This window comes from Mercenaria mercenaria, chromosome 18 (genome assembly GCF_021730395.1).
Source record: "Mercenaria mercenaria strain notata chromosome 18, MADL_Memer_1, whole genome shotgun sequence".
Classification (NCBI taxonomy): Eukaryota; Metazoa; Mollusca; class Bivalvia; order Venerida; family Veneridae; genus Mercenaria; species Mercenaria mercenaria.
In genome coordinates this window covers 50,641,596-50,661,534 of record NC_069378.1, presented here as the reverse complement: position 1 = coordinate 50,661,534, position 19,939 = coordinate 50,641,596, and the positions used below count along the sequence as shown (strand labels likewise).

Here is a 19,939-nt window from a genome sequence, read left to right as displayed (position 1 = left end):
CAAGTATTTGTAAAGTATGTTAGAAATTTTATTTTAATAGTGTACAATGCATTTCGTAAAGCACAGTGCAGGTTTGATGATTGGCCCTTCTACAATCCAGTCACTGCGCTTTCCTGTTTGATGGTGTGGTGGCTACATGAGTGTAAGACAAAAACGGACGTGTACTTATAAATAAAGCTCTTGGTGCTCTGACATCTGAAAAGTACATTGGTATATCAATGCCTCAATTAGACCGCATTTTTTTGTCTTACGATATAACGTCTGTAGCTTATCTCAATGGGAATCTTATTCCCTTGTCTTGTCTAGCTACTTTGAAGAGTAAGTGTATGATTAGCATGCCGGGAAACCCCATTTGGCACCCAATGCCGCATACTCTCGTGCTGTTAAGGACAACTAGCTATTCATGCATTGGATATGTAACATACGAAAAAAACTCAGATACCTTGATAGATTTGTGTACGAACTGTACTACACGAGAGTGCATTTCTGTTTGCTTTATCTATTTATTTATTTTTGTAAAATACGGAATGCAAAAATGTCTGTCAGAAAAAAAAAGCTTATATGTATGCGATATGCAAGAAAAAATATCAATCAGGTGTTTACGAATCAGATAGAAATATTCGTCCCTCGGCCACCTGCGCATGGGCGGTAAATCGGCTAGCCTCGTTACCGCCCAATGCGCAGGTGCCATTGGGACGGATATTTCAACCCGACAGATATTATTAATCTTTCATGAAGTCAAACGTATTTGAGGCCGTTGACTATATCTTTCAAGTACAGTTTCTATTTGTGGTTTGTCCATTTTGACCTGTGTTGCCCTGGCTGCTCAATGCTTCGAGGGAGGCTATTTTTACCTTTTATTTTTTATAATCGACATATTAACAAGTTGAAAGAGACATCTCGGAAAATCGTTTGACAGAATAAGGGTAATTGTCCTAAAACGCAGAAACTGTTAACACATAAATGTTTTTGCATATTGATGAATGAGAATTCAAAACAATTTGAAATTTAAAAGACTATCGTTTTCTAAACTGAAACAAGTTGAGAGTGTAAAGTACAAGTACGCCGTGCTATCAAGTAGTGTTAATTTAAGGACACTGTCTTAATTTAACAAAGGGATTGGTGCAGATGTTTACTTCACATAAAATGTAGGATCACTGTAACAGTTATGATCAAATGTTAATATGGTTTTGGTATTGTGCATGTCTTTGAGGACACTGAAATGTCTCCTAGTCAGGAGAGATAAGAGTTTATTATAGCCTGGCTTGCAATGAAGGAACCAGTATAAATAGAGAGATGTATAAGTCATTTTAGAGACCGCGACAGAGATAACCAGATGACACAGTACTGGCAGATTGATGTAATGAAGTTGTAAAGCTAACGACAATGGATTGTATCTGTAAGTACCTTTTTGTATCAAGATCATTTAACCTACATTCTTTGTGTCAAAATTAGCTTCTTCTTTAAGACAAATAGTTAGAGCGGGATCATTCAGCTGTTTCCCCTATTTGCATGTGGAACGCTGTATTGAAAGCTTCATTATTATATGTCACATTTCCTTTTGGACTTGTCTACAATTATTTCCATACTGAAAATCGTCATGTAGTACATACCTTTTAACGCTGATATCATGAAAGCGCCTGGTAGCTTCCCGCAATGACAGAAACAAAATAAAAACGTTTTTCCAAATTCAGCAAAGTCAACAAAACATACCAGAAATGAAATATCATAACATGAATTATTTAACATGTTTCCTGTTTATTAAACCTATATACAAAATGAAAATGTATATTAGTTCTTAAATTCACACGCATGTAAGATAATATTACATCTTACGTTAACCTTAATCGAAAATCTGTAATTTCTTTGGAGAAATATATTTTTCAACATTACTGAGACATGTAACTGGAGCGTTTAATTTTTAGCTTGAATACAACAAAACCTGAATATATATACAAATAACGTTTTTCAATTAATGCAATGTATTGGCTAAAATCCCTTGAACAGTCATCTAATAAATGAATAATTTATTTTCAATTTGCATTGTCCAGAAGCAGGACTATTAGAACTTCTAACTGTTCGTAACTCACCAGGGTATTTTGAACGTTTAATTAAAGGTAAAAGTTCACTTTTCTAGGATACGTGCATCTGCAAACGAAAGAAAGAAATGTGTGATAAAAGTAGTATTCATGTCATAATTTTTGTTTCTGAGGTGGGTAATTTCTAATATCTGTAACTCTGTGAATATCCCGTATTAGACAACAACTTTTAAGACGAAATTACCAAAGGGCCAGGAATGGTTGGCAATAAGTTCATTTTATGTGAAAGCCATCCTCAAGCCTTTCATAACGCTGAAAGATTTTATTTTAATATGGACCACTACTGAAAAAGATATGGCAGTTAGCACTTTAAAAAAAGGCTGATCATGGAGGCAGCAATTTTAGTGTGTTTATGACGTCATTTACGCTGAATTCTTTATTTAGCAAATGACCTTTTAAATAAACTGATTTCATATGTGTTAGATGTAAAACATGGTATTTCCTTTCATCATGTTCATTAAAGCTGGAAAAGTAGAGAAATTGTTTTACAGACGTAAGTAAATACAGTTCAAATATGTATTTAGAAATTTAATTAACCCACCCTTTTGTCTTTTGTTGCCATGGAAACGAAATGACCGTTAATTAGATGAAATAAATTTAAGAAATTCTAGCAGTTCTATCTTTCCCTTTAAATGTAACGAGTTTTCTTTGAGATCTTTGTATTTTGCATAACATATTTCTTAATGTTAGGGATTACTAACTAAATAACTAATGATGTACCAGCCTGTCAATATGGCAAGCATATGTGTTACGTGTAAAAAAACAAGGACAAATGTCCAACAGGAAAAGCGATATTCAAAGAACTCGGCCGATTATACAGAAAGAATGATTGCTTAGGTAAACCACGTAGAAAACTAGTTATGAACAGATTTATTGTATATTTTATCTTTTGTCTTACAGATTATGCTTTCATTCTGATCTTTGTACAGTGGAGCAAGGTGGTCTGTAAGTACAACAACAACAGATATATATTATTTTCAATTTATGGTCATATTCTATATAGAAGGCCAGGTATTACATCATATTAATGAAAAATAATCACATTATTATTGTTACACTGAGCTTTTTTAAGTAGAAGGAAAAGAATACTTTTTTTTTAATCAATAGGTGTTCAAACTAAAGGTAAAATCACCGTGCACTTCCTCTAGAAGATGTCCGACATTGTTTTAGCGTAGAATATGATGGAAGCGGTTCTTAACTGGCATCACTATTTTTTGTTTAAAAAAATAAATCAAGGTAATAAACACGCATTGAATGGACGTCATAATAACAAACAGCCAGAAATAACAAAACTAAATCGATCTTTAGAGTCATATAAACTGATGTTTATATAGTAAAATTATTTTATAACACGATCCTTTGGTTTAGAAGCATAAAACGGCGTCAAAAAATATCCGACTCGATTTCTTTCAGACGGGTAATATGAATTAAGTGGCATTGCAATGCCTCTCACACTCCATAACATCGCTCTAATTTTTTTGTTTGGTATAACATTAAACTGGCATAAGTATATGCCATATGGTAACTTTTCAGCTTTGATAGTAGAGGATAATCCAAGGTGTATCATTTCATCCCGGTAGAACCACAGTCCCTCCGTTAGCAAGTTAAATGGCTTACTTACATGTAGAATTCAACGCCCCGAGGCTTAAGTAGTACTCTACACTATAACAGTAAAATCTTAAGACATTTGTTTAGATAAATGCAAGTACTAGTTCGAGTACCAACATTGCCTTCGTGTCATAGTTATTGTGGCTGAAATCAATAGCTTTCTTACTTTTTATATTGTATTCCATTTCAGATACTTCACGAATGTAATCCTACTTTATTTCCAGATCTAATAATTATAATTTCATGTTGTTGGATTCATATACATTTTATGCATATATGCAAGTATTCTAAATCATTTTCGTAGTATTTTTTTTTCTTTTTGACTTTAGATTCCTTGGATTGTCTTTCCTGTCAACAAATAGATGATCCTTATACTTGTAATACAACAATTTCGTGTCCAGACAAGCAGGTAGGTAACTTCACTAGATTTGTTATTGATACATACAGTGAAAAGGTTACATGTTATTCATTCTGCGATTCAATTGTTTTCCGATGTACTACGTATACGGAGTTAGAAACTTATATCTTATTTGTCTGTGAAAATCAGAACATTCAGAATATTTTTAATTTGTCTGAATTTTGTTTGAATTTTGTTTGAATTTAGTTTTAAAGTCAAGCTATATGCTCATATTTCATATCTTTGACATTACATCATCTCAATATATTTCTGAACTTTATTAGATCATAACATTAGTTTTAAATAGGAAAGTTATGTAGCATGACTTTCATAAGTATCCGTAAAAAGTCTCCCCGTACATTCAATCAGGGCTGTTATATTTCGATCTTCTCAGATCGTTCAGCACGACTTTTATGTCGTGTTACTGGTACTGTTTAGTTTCTCAGCATAAACATTTCGGCCTGGGTGGTTCCAATACTCCCGCTTTCATAGCTTTGGGTATTGTTTAATCACCTTGCTTTTTAATTTTGTCTTTTGGCAGTTCCTGTGATATGCAGGCTCCATAACTTCAGATCCCCTTTCTAAATTCCAGTTTGTTTAGTTCTGCTCATTGTTTTCTCGTTTAGGGCAAACCCATTATTTTAACTGGGGACCATACCCCGCTTTATTGAAATTACACACTAGTTCCATGTGCACCGCCGAATGAACTCATCTGCGGATGTCTCTAATTTGTTTTTTGTACTTTTAGCATGTGTAAATGTTGATTTCTGCTCAGCCCGGGGCTAGAGGGCGTGGACGGTAGCATGCATTTCCACTACCGTCCATGAACAGGCTCAATCAAACCGAGCCTGCAACATTTTCGTTTTTGTTGTGTTGAACGACCTGTGAAGTTTCCACTTTTTCTATTTTACTAACCATCAATAATATCACACGATTTCTTTCACTGCCCAGGAGTGAACAGATTCGGAAATTTATTGTATAATGTAAACAAGACCTTTTTCTAAACAGGTGTGTTTCCTGAATGAGCAAGCTGGAATATACAGTTTGGGTTGTGCTGACAATCAGGTAATTAAACAATCTCAAATTTATATACAAATGATATAGTGCAATCATAATTAGATACGTCAATGCAAAATTATCAAAACGATTTATAGAACTGCAGTTCTTACTATATTAAAATAACACGACTGTATTAAAGAACAGAATGAATTGTTTCTGACTGGTCTTGTTATAAAAATGTTATATGCGCAATGAATAAGTAAAATAGTTTTATTGTCATGCACATAAAACAACTTTAGTACTGAAAGAAAAATGATAAACTTTTTACATATAAATGTATCTTTCATATACGACAAAAGAGATTAATATGTATGACAAATTTTGTCTAGCATTGTGGTGGGGTCGGTGGACCAGGAATTGTAGGTCGAGGTATTAAAGCACAACATGAATTTGGACATGATTTTGTGGAGAGGCAGTCATCAACATGTTTGGAATGTTGCTCTACAAACAGATGCAATTCAGACCTATGCAAACATCCTAAACGTAAAACAAATCATTAATACTTGTCTGATTGTGACCATTATAACAAACATTTCATCTATGGACAAAGGTGATCTGAATTACATCTTTGTTGAAGAGAGATGCATCTTTTTAGAAGAATATAAAAAATATTTTATAGTGCCAATTTTCAACATGACCCCAAAAAGACGCAAATAACCCCATAAAAGCACTGACGATAGCTAAGCTTTCATCTGTAGAATATACCAAATACTTCATATAATTTTTTTCCCAAAAATTCCTTTTGTATGTCGAAATTCTTCCGTAAAGATTACCTATAAACTCTGCTGGTATGACCCCAAAAATACCATATCATTCTTTTTTGCGGATTTGTAGTTGCAAAACATATTTCTAGATTTATTTCAATATGACGTCGTATTGTATGTTATTAAGATATATATTGCTGGTTATTACATGCATATCTTTCGCTTTTCATTACATAATCACAAGGCTAAAAATATGCAAATAAGTTGCTAGATATCATAAACAAATACTCGTACTAATCTTCTTTGATCTCTGAGACTTTCTTATTATATATTTTTGTTTGCAAACATATTATATCCTAGCTTAGCAGTTTAACCAATATATTTTAGCGACCCAGTGTGTTAATGACGAGACGGTTGACTGTGCAAAAATGAACACACTATTTCATATTTGTCAAGACGTACAACAAGCAAGTCTTGTTTGTCCAAAATTTTGCGACTTGTGTACATTGGGTAAGTTTCCAGTTGACAAGACGTGTCATTATCAAATAATATGTGAACTGATTATTTGAAAGTATAGAGCGCATCCAAGAAACTTAAGATATTAGATACCTAATGGTGTATCTTCTTTTGAATAGTATTCAATTCCTACCATAAACCTACTTTGGACTTTTTCAAAAGGGACATAGGTTCAAGACCCACAGAGACCAATTTCATTGCCTTATTTTCCTTTTTTAGTATGTTTTTACTGTTATTAAGGTTTATTGTCAAACCTGTACAAAATTGGAAATTTTTGATTTGATATATAAGCGATTTTTCTTGCTGTTCAAAGTGACTTTACCTCTGAAACAGAAGGGACAGAGTAAGACATCTTTAAAAATATTGAGTTGCATACGGTGAAAGTTCTCTTCTTTGCATTTACTCTTTAGATTACATATTGTAATGGAGGTTTTACTTCTGCCCCAAGCTTAATTTTGAATGAAGTGACAAAATCTTAAACATTGTCGCAGGACTAGGCCTTGATCAAAGATGATTTTTGACAATGGCCATCGCTTTGAAATGTATCTGTACTTGAGCTTGAGGAAATATCATAAATTGTATAAAATGTTTAAAAAAAACCGGCAAGGTAAAAGTTATTTTAAACAATTGTAACACATCGCAAAACAAGGTCAACTTTAAGAATATACCAAGCAAATGTTATTTTTAAACATATCTCGGTTTGATTAAATATGTTGATGAGAAGTAATTAGATATTCACATATGTAATCATATCAAGATCTTGTACGCCTAACTGTGTTAGGCGGGGTTTTCTCAATCCATGGGATAGTAGGAAATGGAAATCCGCGCTCTGACGTGGTTTATTATTTGTGTTTTACAGAGGTTAAAAAACACCCGTCTTACACGGGCAGATATTTTAGATAATTATTCGTTCCTGTAGTTTATCGCATTGCAACTTTGTCAAAGGTATCTTAAAATATAATAAGCGCATACAGTTCATGATATCATAATGTAGAACCATCGTATAATATAACGTCCCTATGCGCGCATGTAGCTTTATTATAACTGGCAATAGATAAAACTGCAAATGTGCACATGTCATAATATAAAGACACTGTCATTTATTTCAGTAATCCATTTCTCGTAAACACTGTTTTACTGTGTGTATTGAAGAATTTATTATTAATTTTGAATCGTGCAACTATGAACTATAAACTATCTTCCTATACTAATTTATTGCAGAGAAAATACAGTCAATCTTGTGTTAAGAGACCACCCAAGGGACAGGCAAAAAGTGGTCTCTTAAGACAACGGTCTCTTAAGACAAAGTACGGAAATTGGGCATAATATATTGGACTTAAGTTGTCACTCGGTTTTCACGTGGTGTATGTAAGAGACACATTGGGTAAGGATGCAGATAAAAAACATGTTATTAATATCAGTTTAATAGTTTAAAATTTTCTTCATTTTATGCAAGTGTTTCAAAAGAAATATTAACATATGCATGACATAATTACATACATCAATAAAACTTTGAAGTGTAATAAAGTGTGTGATAAAATCAACTGAATTTCACCATTTTCTATCTAAAATGATTTCATTACATTACATAATTACATACATCAATAAAACTTTGAAGTGTAATAAAGTGTGTGATAAAATCAACTGAATTTCACCATTTTCTATCTAAAATGATTTCATTACATTACACAACAGTTTTCATGTCATATGAAGTTGAATTTCAAACTTGCAATTGCCTGTAAGTTATGTCAGTTCCAAGTTTTTATTTTCTTTCAAAAAACTCATGAATTCTAGTCTGCTTACATTGAGTCTCTGCACGGCAACTTACAAACATGTCTTGCAAATCCATAATGTTATCAAGCCACTTATCCTGTCCTTTACTGAGAGCAAACATTTTCAGTTTATCAAGCATATCACTAGCCTCAGACATTGTGATCACAGTTTCAGGTCTGTCTGAGTCAACACCATCATCACACTCATCATTATCACAAACATCTTTGCTTGACTGCAGTTCAATTAAGATATCACCTGCATTCTTATCCCAGTCAACAATGGAATTATTCTCGTCGCACGTCGGAACAGATTTATCTAAATCTACCAATTCGTGGTATTCACACCCGAACAACTCATGAGACATTCTTAAGACAGCTAAGGGCACTTCATCATCATCATCATCACTATCATCATCACTATCACATTCATTAACAACAAGATCACTTTCACTTATCTGATCAAATCCACACTTTGCGAAACACTTCTGAATTGTGGTTGGAGTCACCTCCTTCCACGAACCGTTAATCCAGTAAATAGCATCTAGAATGGAAATTTCCTTTAACACTTGTGAACCAACTGTATCCGTACGTTCCATTTGTGACACAATGTACGAGAGCTGACGATTCCTGAACTTCAACTTAAGAGCCTGAATGATACCCTGGTCCATTGGCTGCGAAAGAGCAGTTGTATTAGGTGGCAAGAAGACAAGTTTAACATTGTTAAGTTTCAAGTCCGGATGTGCAGGCGCGTTGTCCAAGAATGACAAGATGTTCCTGCGTTGTTTCTTCATTTGTTTGTCAACCGTCCTTAGCCATTCTGTCATGAGTTCACCGGTCATCCACGCTTTTTTGTTGTTTCTGTAGGTCACAGGTAGTTTTTCCGGATCTATTTTGCTGAAGCATCTCGGACGTGCAGCTTTACCAATCACTAGTGGTTTGAGCTTCTCCCCGGTCATAGAAGCACACAGCGAAACAGTAATGCGTTCCTTAGAGCGTTTTCCACCAACCAGTTCTGAATCTATAAAATGAAAAAATAGCTTTAGTCTACAAGAAGAATTGTGAGATTAAAAATATGAATGAGGTTAAAAATATTAATGGCAACTAGACATCTCAAGTGTAGGTGAGACTGGCATGACATTTGGACAGGCAAGGCCTAAATATTTACCAGACTGAACATTTTTTTTATCAGAAAATACAGTAGAAAGAATGTTTACAACATTCTATTGACATGCTCAATAAAATGAATATTTACGTTTATTCGCCCACAAGGTACGTCAGAGAAGCAGTGACCTCGTACATTTTCGTATCTATGTCAAGATATTATTTTAAATGATATTATTTCGATAAATGCATAAATTTGCAGATAAAACATTTGTATTTCCTAAACTATTGTTTTTTTTTCTTACCTTTGAAATGATACGATTTCCTTGTTGTGTCTCGGAAGAACAAACCAGTCTCATCCATATTGAATATGTCCTTCGGATCATATCCATCACACACTGTTGGGAGTTTTGATTTCCAGTCAGTTACCGTGTCTTTATTGACATTCTCCCTCTCCCCAGACATTGTCCCTAACACAATGTTATTACGTTTCAAGAACGAAGCAAGCCATCCCGTCGATGCCTTAAAGTTAATGTCCCCAAGATCACTCGCGAACTTAAGAGCTTGAGTGCACAAGATAGGCCCAGACACGGGCAATCTCCTAGCAGTCACGTCCTTAAACCACTCATATACCAAATTGTTAACATCCTCGTGAACAGTTACTCTCCTCGCACGTTTACGGTCACCTGAAACATTGTTTTCAATATCCTCTAACACTTCCGCTTTCCGTTTCAGAATATTTTGGATCTGGGTTTTTCCTACGCCCATTTCTTCAGCTATTTTACGAGCACTTTTGTTCTTACTTAATTCCAACACACGAGCTCTATCATCCAACGTTAACACTTTCCGTTTAGACATATTCAAGATCAATCAATTACACATAGGATAGCTTTCAATATTGAGTACAAAAACATGTATAACACGATATGCGAGTTTCCATATTTATCAAGGTCAAATATTTTTAGAAAAAATGGGCGGATCTTAAAAACAACGACGAATTTGATTGGTCATATCGGTCTCTCGCTAATAATTATGCAGTGATTGCGGGATCCCATCAGATGTTACTTACATTTCTCACCTTTTGCAATCGAGAATTAAGTGTCAACACGTTCTCATAATTAATCGGCGGCAGTGTTTGATGTAAAGATGATTTAATATGGACATAGTTAAATTTTAGCGGTCGCTTAACAAAAAAAGATCAGTCAATTTTGCCGAAAATCAGCGGTCGCTGGTCGCGTTAGACAAAAGTCGTTTAGCACAAATATTTTAATAGTAAAATTGTTCGGGGGGAATTCAAAGTGGTCGTTTAAGACAAATGGTCGCTGAGGACACGTGGTCGCATCCACAATATTGACTGTACCAATAATGTTATGTTTTACCTTAAGTTAAATGCTTTTCTGGCTGAAGGTATTCCTAAATATTTCCTGGTTAGAGGACAACACATATTCTAATTGCTGAAGTGGAAAGATCGTTAAGATGTCTGCGCTTAAACGTATATATGTGTTGCAATCATTCTACAAAACAATGCACACGAAACATCTCCTTTTTCATTTAATGGCCGCAATCTTGGACGCCATCTTTGATTTCTCAGCTCGCCACCATTTGTGGCAATTTATGCAGAATCTACAAACTTTGACGACCATTGCGTTATATAACATGCCTTGTTAAAAATTGGGTCCGGGTACCCCAAGAAATAGAGGACTTTCTTTGTCGTAGTCACCCTACCAATAGTTTCTTATTAAGTAAAGCATTTTAATACTTAATGCTTGGTGTACGCATACTTGTTCGGAATCTGCAGATGTTTTAACATTAACGTGTTGGCCCTATTCTAGTATAATACGTTTCAAAACCTAAAGAAATGAAGCATATAGTACATCCGCTTCAAAATAGTTATAAATAATTGTTTCCATGTTGAAAGTATTAGGACAAATGTTACTTTTTCAATTCAGATCAATGGAGAAAAGTGCTTATTAAATGCACTCGAATACACAGTAATATAATTACTACAATAACAATTCAATTTCAGTGAATGGTAATTGGACTCAGTGGACCGCGTGGTCAAATTGTGGTGTCACTTGTGGTAGTGGTGTCCAAACCCGGTCTCGCTCTTGTACAAATCCTGCACCTGCGAATGGCGGTCGTGATTGTTCCGGAAATGCAACTGAAACCAAGATATGTCAAAGAGACCCCTGTCCAGGTAAATCTATCATGAAATTATTTACCTACATATCTCTTGATTTCGGCCATGCTTAGTTCCTATAATTGCTAGTTCTTGTACATAGAAACAGCTTACATCACCTATGTGTTTTATCCAAGGCATGATCAGCGAAGTCATAGAAATAAGAAACGTCGCCCGAGTAATTGCTTAAAGGTCCACTACTAACATCCGAACGAGTATTATATGAAAACCAGAGTTTGTAGCTGAGACTTCCTATGTACTGAAAATATGACCCACGTCGGATCTGACCAAATAGTCATTAATATGTTCAAGAATAACCAACAAATGAACAATTTTTTGCCTATTTCAAACCGAAAGTATGTTTTCCGACTGCTTACGAACCCGTCACACATCTTCATATTTTTTCAGAAGAATCCTCTGAAACGAGGCTATAACTTATAAATAGATGCAAACTATATTATATGCCCAAACGATAACGTGATTTTTACAAACTTAGCTTAGGGAATTAATCATTTTGTAACTCACAAAAACTTCATGAAAATCATTCTTATAATACAGGTAATATACAGCTATACTACAAGTTTTCGGGAGGACAATTTAGGCCCTTACCGAATAAAAGTGTTTTCACAACTTCGTCTGCAAACTTTTTCGGTTAATCTCTGTTCAGCATAACTTTAAGAATATAAATGAATAACTATCTTACAGTGTAGAAACAAAATGTGATTGAACTTTACTAAATACACTGATTTATGTACAGATGTCTACATTATTTCAATAAAATTTTAGACATTAAACATATCGTCTTGGCCTAAAATATGTCACTGTCAGTTTGAAACTAAAATTTTGTACATCTCATTTTTTTCATGCAAATCTTGTATAATTACCATCATGGAAATACAGTTATTTTGTCGCGCGTCGTTAAACGGATATTCGTTTGAATTAATTTTAAAATCACGTGATCCAGAAGAATTTCCGACCGATAACGGAAAAGCGATAAACACGAAAGTAGGACAAAATGGCCACCCATGTCAGTCTAAGAAGTTACAAAAGCAATCATTCGTTTCTCTGTGCGTGTGTTGATTTCAAGGGAATATTGCCCGGCTATCGTAATGTTTGTCTCTAAATTGCTTTTTGTACTTTTAGCATGTGTAAATGTTGAGTTCTGCTCACCCCGGGGCGAGAGGGCGTGGACGGTAGCATGCATTTCCACTACCGTCCATGAACAGGCTCAATCAAACCGAGCCTACAACATTTTCGTTTTTGTCGTGCTGTGCGACCTGTGAAGTTTCCACTTTTCTCTATTTTATTATCACAGCAGCGTTTTTTGTGCCGTGTGGCGGCCGTATAAAGTCTCCCCGTATATTCAATCAGGGCTGTTATATTTCGATCTTCTCAGATCGTTCAGCACGACTTTTATGTCGTGTTATTGGTACTGTTTAGTTTCTCAACATGACCATTTCGGCCTGGGTGGTTCCAATACTCCCGCTTTCATAGCCTTAGGTATTGAATAATCACCCCTTGGATATGGTGTCTGCTTTTTAATTTTGTCTTTTGACAGTTCCTGTGATACGCAGGCTCCATAACCTCAGATCCCCTTCCTAAATTCCAGTTTGTTTAGTTCTGCCCTTTGTTTTCTCGTTTGTGGCAAACCCATTATTTTATCTAGTGACCAAACGCCGCTCTTCATGGAATTACACGCCTCAACACGTGTATCATTGAAGGTTCCATGTTCACCGCCGTTTGAATACATCTGCGGATGTCTCAAAATCTTTTTTTCTACTTTTAGCATGTGTAAATGTTGAGTTCTGCTCAACCCGGGGCTAGAGGGCGTGGACGGTAGCATGCATTTCCACTACCGTCCATGAACAGGCTCAATCAAACCGAGCCTGCAACATTTTCGTTTTTGTCGTGTTGAGCGACCTGTGAAGTTTCCACTTTTCTCTATTTTAGTAGTATATTTCAAAATGTGTAGTCTTTTTTCAATATTTATGTTTATTCATTTGTCTTTATTTTGCACCTTTAAATTTGCATATTTTCCATAACAAAAATGCACTTAAGTCGGATTTTTGCCCACTAAAATGTTATAGTATGAAAACTGTCAAACGTTCTGCCCGCTGTTACACTTGAAATGTAAAAGAAAATTGTATTTTCAGTTCACGGAGGTTGGAGCACCTGGTCACAATGGGGTTCCTGCTCGACTTCTTGCGACGTTGGCATGCAGCGTCGTGACAGGCCGTGCTCGAACCCCTATCCAGATATTGGAGGAGATCATTGTTTCGGTGAGGCAAGAGATGACAGGATATGTTTCTCTGGTGCTTGTTCTGGTAGGTGTTACTTTGAGTGTTACCAGTCTTTGAGGATTCATATAATTATCACTATTCAATGTCTGCTTGTACCCGAACCCCTTCTTGTGCAGATGATAATTTTGAGATTTCTGTAATTTAGATTTGATTTTATCTTGCTACAGGTAGTTATCACAAAATTGCGGAGTGCATTGCACAGAAACTGTAAAATTCAAGGCCAGAAGGGGTCAAAAGTGTCTAAAATATTGCACTATATCGTCAGACTGTTTGTTACCCTTACTCTGACTTTACAGGGGCAGACCAAGCGCGTCAAGCACCCCTAATATCTGGCGAATATAAATTCGTTTTAATTGGGTATTCGATTATTTTAGGAAATTAATACATAAAGGTCGCTTTGCTTAGTTTATCAATTATATTTACAACTATTGACTTGGAGAAACACAAATAAATGTTATTTATTAGTATTTTATGTGGAGAATTTACAAACTGAAGAGACGTCATTACATTAATCAGTAAGTCAAACCAAACGTCATATATACGTACTATTTGAAAGTAGTGATGTGCTGTGCATAAACATTTGAAAGGTGTTTTGCCGGGTGTTTGTCCTCATAGATCAAGGATAGGATTGTTCATTGACTGTCATGGATATTGCCATTATTATTAAACAATAGGTTGATTTATAATTACCCTCACTCGGGGCGTTGAATTCTTCAGCTGGCCTACGGAAGGTCTGTGGTTCTGCGCAGGAGCCCGCCAACGATGAAATAATTCACGGAGGGGCATCAAAGCTGGAAATTCGCAATATGACCTATTGTGTCGTTGCGACGTTCAATTCAACAAAATAGATAAATAAATTATAATTAACATAATAGGTATTTTATGAAACATAAATGTTTTAAGAGAATAGAGATTTTATTCCAATCTTCACTGTCAAGGTCAAATGTCCGTTGTCTTTGAAACCCTTTTCTTGTTTCTGCTATTGACAAATGTTTTAACTGATTACGTCACTGGGTACAATAGTCTATCTTGCTTAAATAAACATACTAAAATCAATTGTTCAGTTGAAGCGTAAAGGCTATGCCCATTTTTAAAGTATGGGTTACATGTACCTACAATAAACTTATTTCTATCTGTAATGCATGCGTTTACTTCATTTCAATGCCCAAACATCTGTAATCGGCAATGTTTTCTTGTGACATTTCAGTACAATGCGGCGAATTTTCATAATAGTTTGTTTTACACCTGTCGAGTATTAGGCATTCTGTTTATAAGCACGAACAGACACATGATAATTATTATATTATTGCATTTTGTTGTATGCTGTTTAGCTCGTTTTCCTGAGAAATGGATTAAAATGAAATCAATCTGGGAGACATATAGTTTTATTTCATGGACGATATAAAATACCATGGCGTCTTCTATTAACCTGCACGGAAAGAATGATCAATGGAGGAAATTAAATGTAACAAATAGTGAAAAAGATTAGTATTTTAGGAAAAAAGTTATTTCCTTGAAACGTATTTCACATATTGAGAGATCGATAAAATGTCTTTTAAATGTTTTCTGTCACAGTGTTTTATTTTCACTAAAGACTCATTCAATTTTGAAGGAACACAAATGACGCATTCTGTTTAAATGAACACCAACGACCTAGTCAGTTTTAACGGGACACTAATGGCCCATCTAGTTATATTCTAATTTAAAGAGACAGGAATCCAGATGTGCATCAGGGTAAGCAGGACTGTAACGCTCGACTATTTAACTGCATTGTGACTTATGAAAGTTAAATGAATGAATATAAAAGTCGAAAAAGGGAAATAATTTTGTAAAAAAATCAACAGAAATAAATTATTGATACTGTAAATGTATATCAACTCATCACAGTGGACAAGTGTATGAAATGTTGACGCATTCGCATTAGTTGTTACTGAGATACTAGCTTACGCGCAAAACTTGCCTAGTCGAAAAAGGGGATATCTTTGTAAAAAAAATCAAGATAGAGTTATCAAACTTGTACATTGCAAGTGCATCACAGTGAATAAGTGTATGAAAGTCTATCCATTCCCCCAAGTGATTATTGAGTCTATAAGATCAAAATTGAAATGAATTCTTACCAAGTTAATATTTTCATCAGTTTCAGACATTTTAGTGCATACCTAACGCAATTCCACTTTTAAATATATTACACTAGCCTGGAAATTTGTTGATAATACATGTTTTGTCGAAATAGATAATACGTTATGCATTTATGACCCTGATAAATGTGGGCTTATTGGGGTTTATTGGCATTCATCCAGTTTCTGATATTATAGATAAAAGTTAGAATTTGTCAGACTGGGTTCCCAGGATAATTATGACATTGGTTGGAATCTTCTAAAATCGGTACAGACTAGAACTCACTGTGATATTCTGTTTATTTTTCTTTTCTGTTTATTTACGAAAAGTAAAACATTAGAATATTAATTTTAACTACGAAAATTGGACAGCAGTTTTGAAAATATTTGAAAATTGTACATCAGTTATTTTTAAAAAATATATATACATCAATTTGTAAAACATTCGAAACTGACTTTTTTCTTAAAAATTGTATATCAATTGATATGTATGATACAATAAATAATCCAATGATTCCCGTTTTAGGTTTCACTGTTTAATAAATGCAACTGAGAGTGGTCAAATAATTAAGGTGTCGGCCGCTCAACCCGGGAGTCGTTGGTTCAAGCCCCACTGGGGTCACGACCATGACTTCTCATATGACTTTTCCAGGAAGCGGAGCTAAAATGAATTAGTATAAACTAATAAATACGACTTCTTGGGTTAGGTGTGCTGTACGACCTGTTTTTTTTTTACTTCTTCTATTCTATATGTTTCATTTTAAAGACTTAGAAAACATTTATCATCGGTATACTAAAATATTACTGCATCTCTCATTAAACGTTTTTGAAAAGATTGAGAAACAACGTATTCACTTGTTATAGTATGACTAAATTGCACATATTTGATTAAAATCGTGCAATCTTCATAATAGTGAGAAACTATCATATCTTACACATTTTGGTTGATGTTTTGTAGATGGTGCCTGGGGTAGCTGGAGCAGTTGGGGTTCTTGCAGTGTAACTTGTGGCGGAGGGATTCGATCACAGACTCGAACTTGTACCCATCCGAAACCATCATTACTTGGAAAATATTGCGATGGTACTCCGATACAAGTTAGCATTTGTAACAAGCAAACATGTCCTGGTAAGAATATCTTGATATTCTTGCATTTGATTATGTCAAATAGTTTGTATTGCACATTGCGATCATATATAGGCGTTAATTTCAGGACTGTGATAGTCATATAATAACAGTATAAAATCATCGCTACCGTAAATATACACTGTAACGCTATTTTTTCTGCAAGAAAGTTTTATAATACAACCTTCGGAAAAGAATGATAAAATATTTCAAAAGATCGTTTGGAAACATGAACAGCAACAAAGCAAAATGATAGCAGACTCGGTTTGATCGAGTTAGTTCATTAGAGGTAATAAAATGAGTCACACCCATCGCGTCCCCTATCACCGTCTTGAATGGAATTCTGTTATAAAATAGATTTAAATATACGATACCAAAAGAACATCATACAAATATGTATCTAATAACATGCAAATATATACAATAATTTAGAAATAATTAAGAAACAACAAAACATGTAAGTAAAATGATGTTGTCCTCTCGGTACGAAACGCTTAATTCGTACTTGTAACGAATGATTAGTGTAAGAAATTTAAAGTAAGATACAGTTAAAAGTAAAATATTCATTAAATTTCAATTACATGCAGTCGTTATAATGTTATTAATATTTTCAGACCACAAGATTGCCTTCACGGCTTGGGGCACAACAGGAACTTCGCCATTTGTATTTCCTCACGTTATTGAGAACTACGGCAATGGCTATGACAAGTCAACGGGACGTTTCACCTGTAAAGTGCCTGGAGTTTATTACTTTGCTGCGCAGGTTTCAAAAACTTATGGTTCATTAACACATTCCGTTTCAGTTCATATTTTTCGAAATTCAGTTGAAGAGATAGCTGCTTTCGAAGAGCCTTATGTGCATGATAACAAGGATGCATATTCTATGAGTGTATCAGGCATATTCCATCTAAACAAAAATGACGTTGTTAATATTGTATGCATTGGTGTCAATACTGTTCAAACACACAACAAATCCTCATTTACAGGATTTTTAGTGACACCAGATAACTGATTTTTTTTGGCATAAACAGTTGTCTTTCCACATTGATAAATTATGTTGCTTTTATGTATTATCATTATTTTGCGTTTTTTAGAAAATGAAATATTTATCACACATTCAAAGGTATCACAAGAATTGTCAGTGTACTGATCATTATGAATATTTAATGCTTGTTTTAAATATAAAATCGTAAGAATAACAAGGAACGGGCTTTTCAAGGTTATGTGCTCGTACTTTCAAGAAACAATGTCTAGGTCACTAAATGCAATTTTGTGGTAAAACAGACAATATAATAGACTGTAGATAAAAGATAATGAAACATGCAACACCTCTCATGCCCTCTAGCACCCCAAATACATGTTTAATAACTTATGGAACTGAAAGGTGGAACCACAATTTAAAAAGAAAAATTATAAGGCACATACATGGAAAATGGAGAATGTAAACATGCTATACACTTGAAAATGTAATGGGCTATTTTAGATCATAATATACACTAACTGAACTGGCCATTAATGTAAGGAGTCATAATTTTTCATATTTTTGCTTTAAGTTTTCACTTTAGTCCAGCATAGATTAGTATTCAATTATGAACCGGTCAAGAACACTCACTATGGACCGGTAATTTATACAAGAAGATATGTTGTAATAGATATTAGAGGCGGGAAATTAAAAAAAAATCTTTAACACATATCATTTCAAATAATGAATACTATATTGTGAAAAAGTGGAAGCTGTATTTCACTCTGGTTTCTTCCAAATTAAAAAAAGAAAATAGTCATCCTAATTATTAACGTGTGCAAACATGTTGTTTTTGAAAATAAATGTTTTATATGAAAAAAACAGAAGTGTCAATTTTCATTTAAGTATAGGAAGTCTTGTGTCTGGGGTTAAAACAATTAAGATCGGCTACTAGTCTCAGAAAACAACTCTGCCATTAGTTATTTTTTAAACAGATTAGATCAGAATTGACCAGTCAAGTATTGCGACTGATCTCCAAACCAAGTTTTATCACCTTCGAGCCGTGTTGATTATAATCACTCTTGTTATCGTCGTTTGCTGTCGATCGGTGGCAGATATATTATATGTAGATACCTCTGATGATCTGAATACCTTCTCCAACAAAAAAAATATAGCCCATACGGCGACATTTCCGGGTTTTGTTAGAAGACTCCATGTGACCTTCCAGGCATTGTTTCAAACATGAGCAGACAGCTGGGTAGAACCACGGACCTTCTGTAAGCCAGCTGTATGGCTTCCTCACATGAATAATTCGTATCCCAAGCGAGGTTTCGAACCCACATAAGTGAGGAGCAATTAATTCAAAGTCATTGACCTTAACCACTCGGTCATGGAGGTCCCTGTAGTACTTCTGAAGTTAACAAAATATATCACGAAAACAAACGTTTTTACTCCTGTTAAAACACCCCCGAAAAGTGACAAGAGCAACAGTTTTATGCTAGAATATATATAAATTTCGTTCTTGAAATAGATCAAACATCCTAGAATATGGTTTGGCACCAAAATAAAAAAAAATTGATTCAATTAAAGTTCTCACTGTATTGAAATGTGCACAAAGTGTGCACAGTCGACGACGATGAGTGGTGTCCTATAGTTCCATGAGGTATCGCCCAGTATCATAACACTCACTTCTCACCTCCGTGGTGTCTGGCAAACACAACAGCTGGTGTAACGCTCGCCGTCTCGACGCTATTTCTCCGACGTTCTGCTGTTTACATATTGCCTTAGTATGCGTCATAGCTACGTAACCCAGATTCATGGAAGCTGCGACGTATAGTTGACTCACTGACATGTTGTTTCAGGACACTTACAGTCTGTCGAGCAACCTGTTACGCAATTGCGAAAGCATAATATGCCGGTCCTGTAGACCTGACGTCTAGAACGTTCACTGTCACTTACAGAGCCGGTTGCATTGTGCCGTTCGACAAGTTTTCTTATTGTAT

At 34.8% G+C, this 19,939-nt stretch overlaps 2 protein-coding genes across 2 annotated transcripts; one reads left to right on the top strand and one right to left on the bottom strand.

The window, feature by feature from the left end:
* The first annotated feature begins 949 nt into the window (after positions 1–949).
* Positions 950–18,041, top strand: LOC123537807 (adhesion G protein-coupled receptor B3-like). The gene is made up of 10 exons (XM_053529618.1): positions 950–1,399; positions 3,000–3,044; positions 4,037–4,116; positions 5,113–5,169; positions 5,493–5,646; positions 6,255–6,377; positions 11,283–11,453; positions 13,589–13,759; positions 16,811–16,978; positions 17,590–18,041. Exons 1-10 carry the CDS (start codon positions 1,387–1,389, stop codon positions 17,985–17,987), a joined length of 1,380 nt encoding a protein of 459 aa, XP_053385593.1. The 5' UTR covers positions 950–1,386; the 3' UTR covers positions 17,988–18,041.
* Positions 7,627–9,695, bottom strand: LOC128550470 (tigger transposable element-derived protein 6-like). Its single transcript, XM_053529619.1, has 2 exons — positions 9,562–9,695; positions 7,627–9,173 (listed from the first exon to the last, which is right to left on the bottom strand). The coding sequence occupies exons 1-2, from the start codon at positions 9,617–9,619 to the stop codon at positions 8,146–8,148; spliced, it is 1,086 nt and encodes a 361-aa protein (XP_053385594.1). The 5' UTR covers positions 9,620–9,695; the 3' UTR covers positions 7,627–8,145.
* Positions 18,042–19,939: the final 1,898 nt, after the last annotated feature.

What these genes read in the sequence shown, in the direction of transcription:
- LOC128550470 (XM_053529619.1), bottom strand. Translation starts at nt 9,619, where the DNA reads ATGGATGAGACTGGTTTGTTCTTCCGAGACACAACAAGGAAATCGTAT. An exon ending in GAAATCGTATCATTTCAAAG is followed by an intron (nt 9,174 to 9,561) that starts GTAAGAAAAAAA and finishes TTCATTTTATAG; the next exon opens with ATTCAGAACTGGTTGGTGGA.
- LOC123537807 (XM_053529618.1), top strand. An exon ending in TTGCGACTTGTGTACATTGG is followed by an intron (nt 6,378 to 11,282) that starts GTAAGTTTCCAG and finishes ATTCAATTTCAG; the next exon opens with TGAATGGTAATTGGACTCAG. An exon ending in TAACAAGCAAACATGTCCTG is followed by an intron (nt 16,979 to 17,589) that starts GTAAGAATATCT and finishes TAATATTTTCAG; the next exon opens with ACCACAAGATTGCCTTCACG.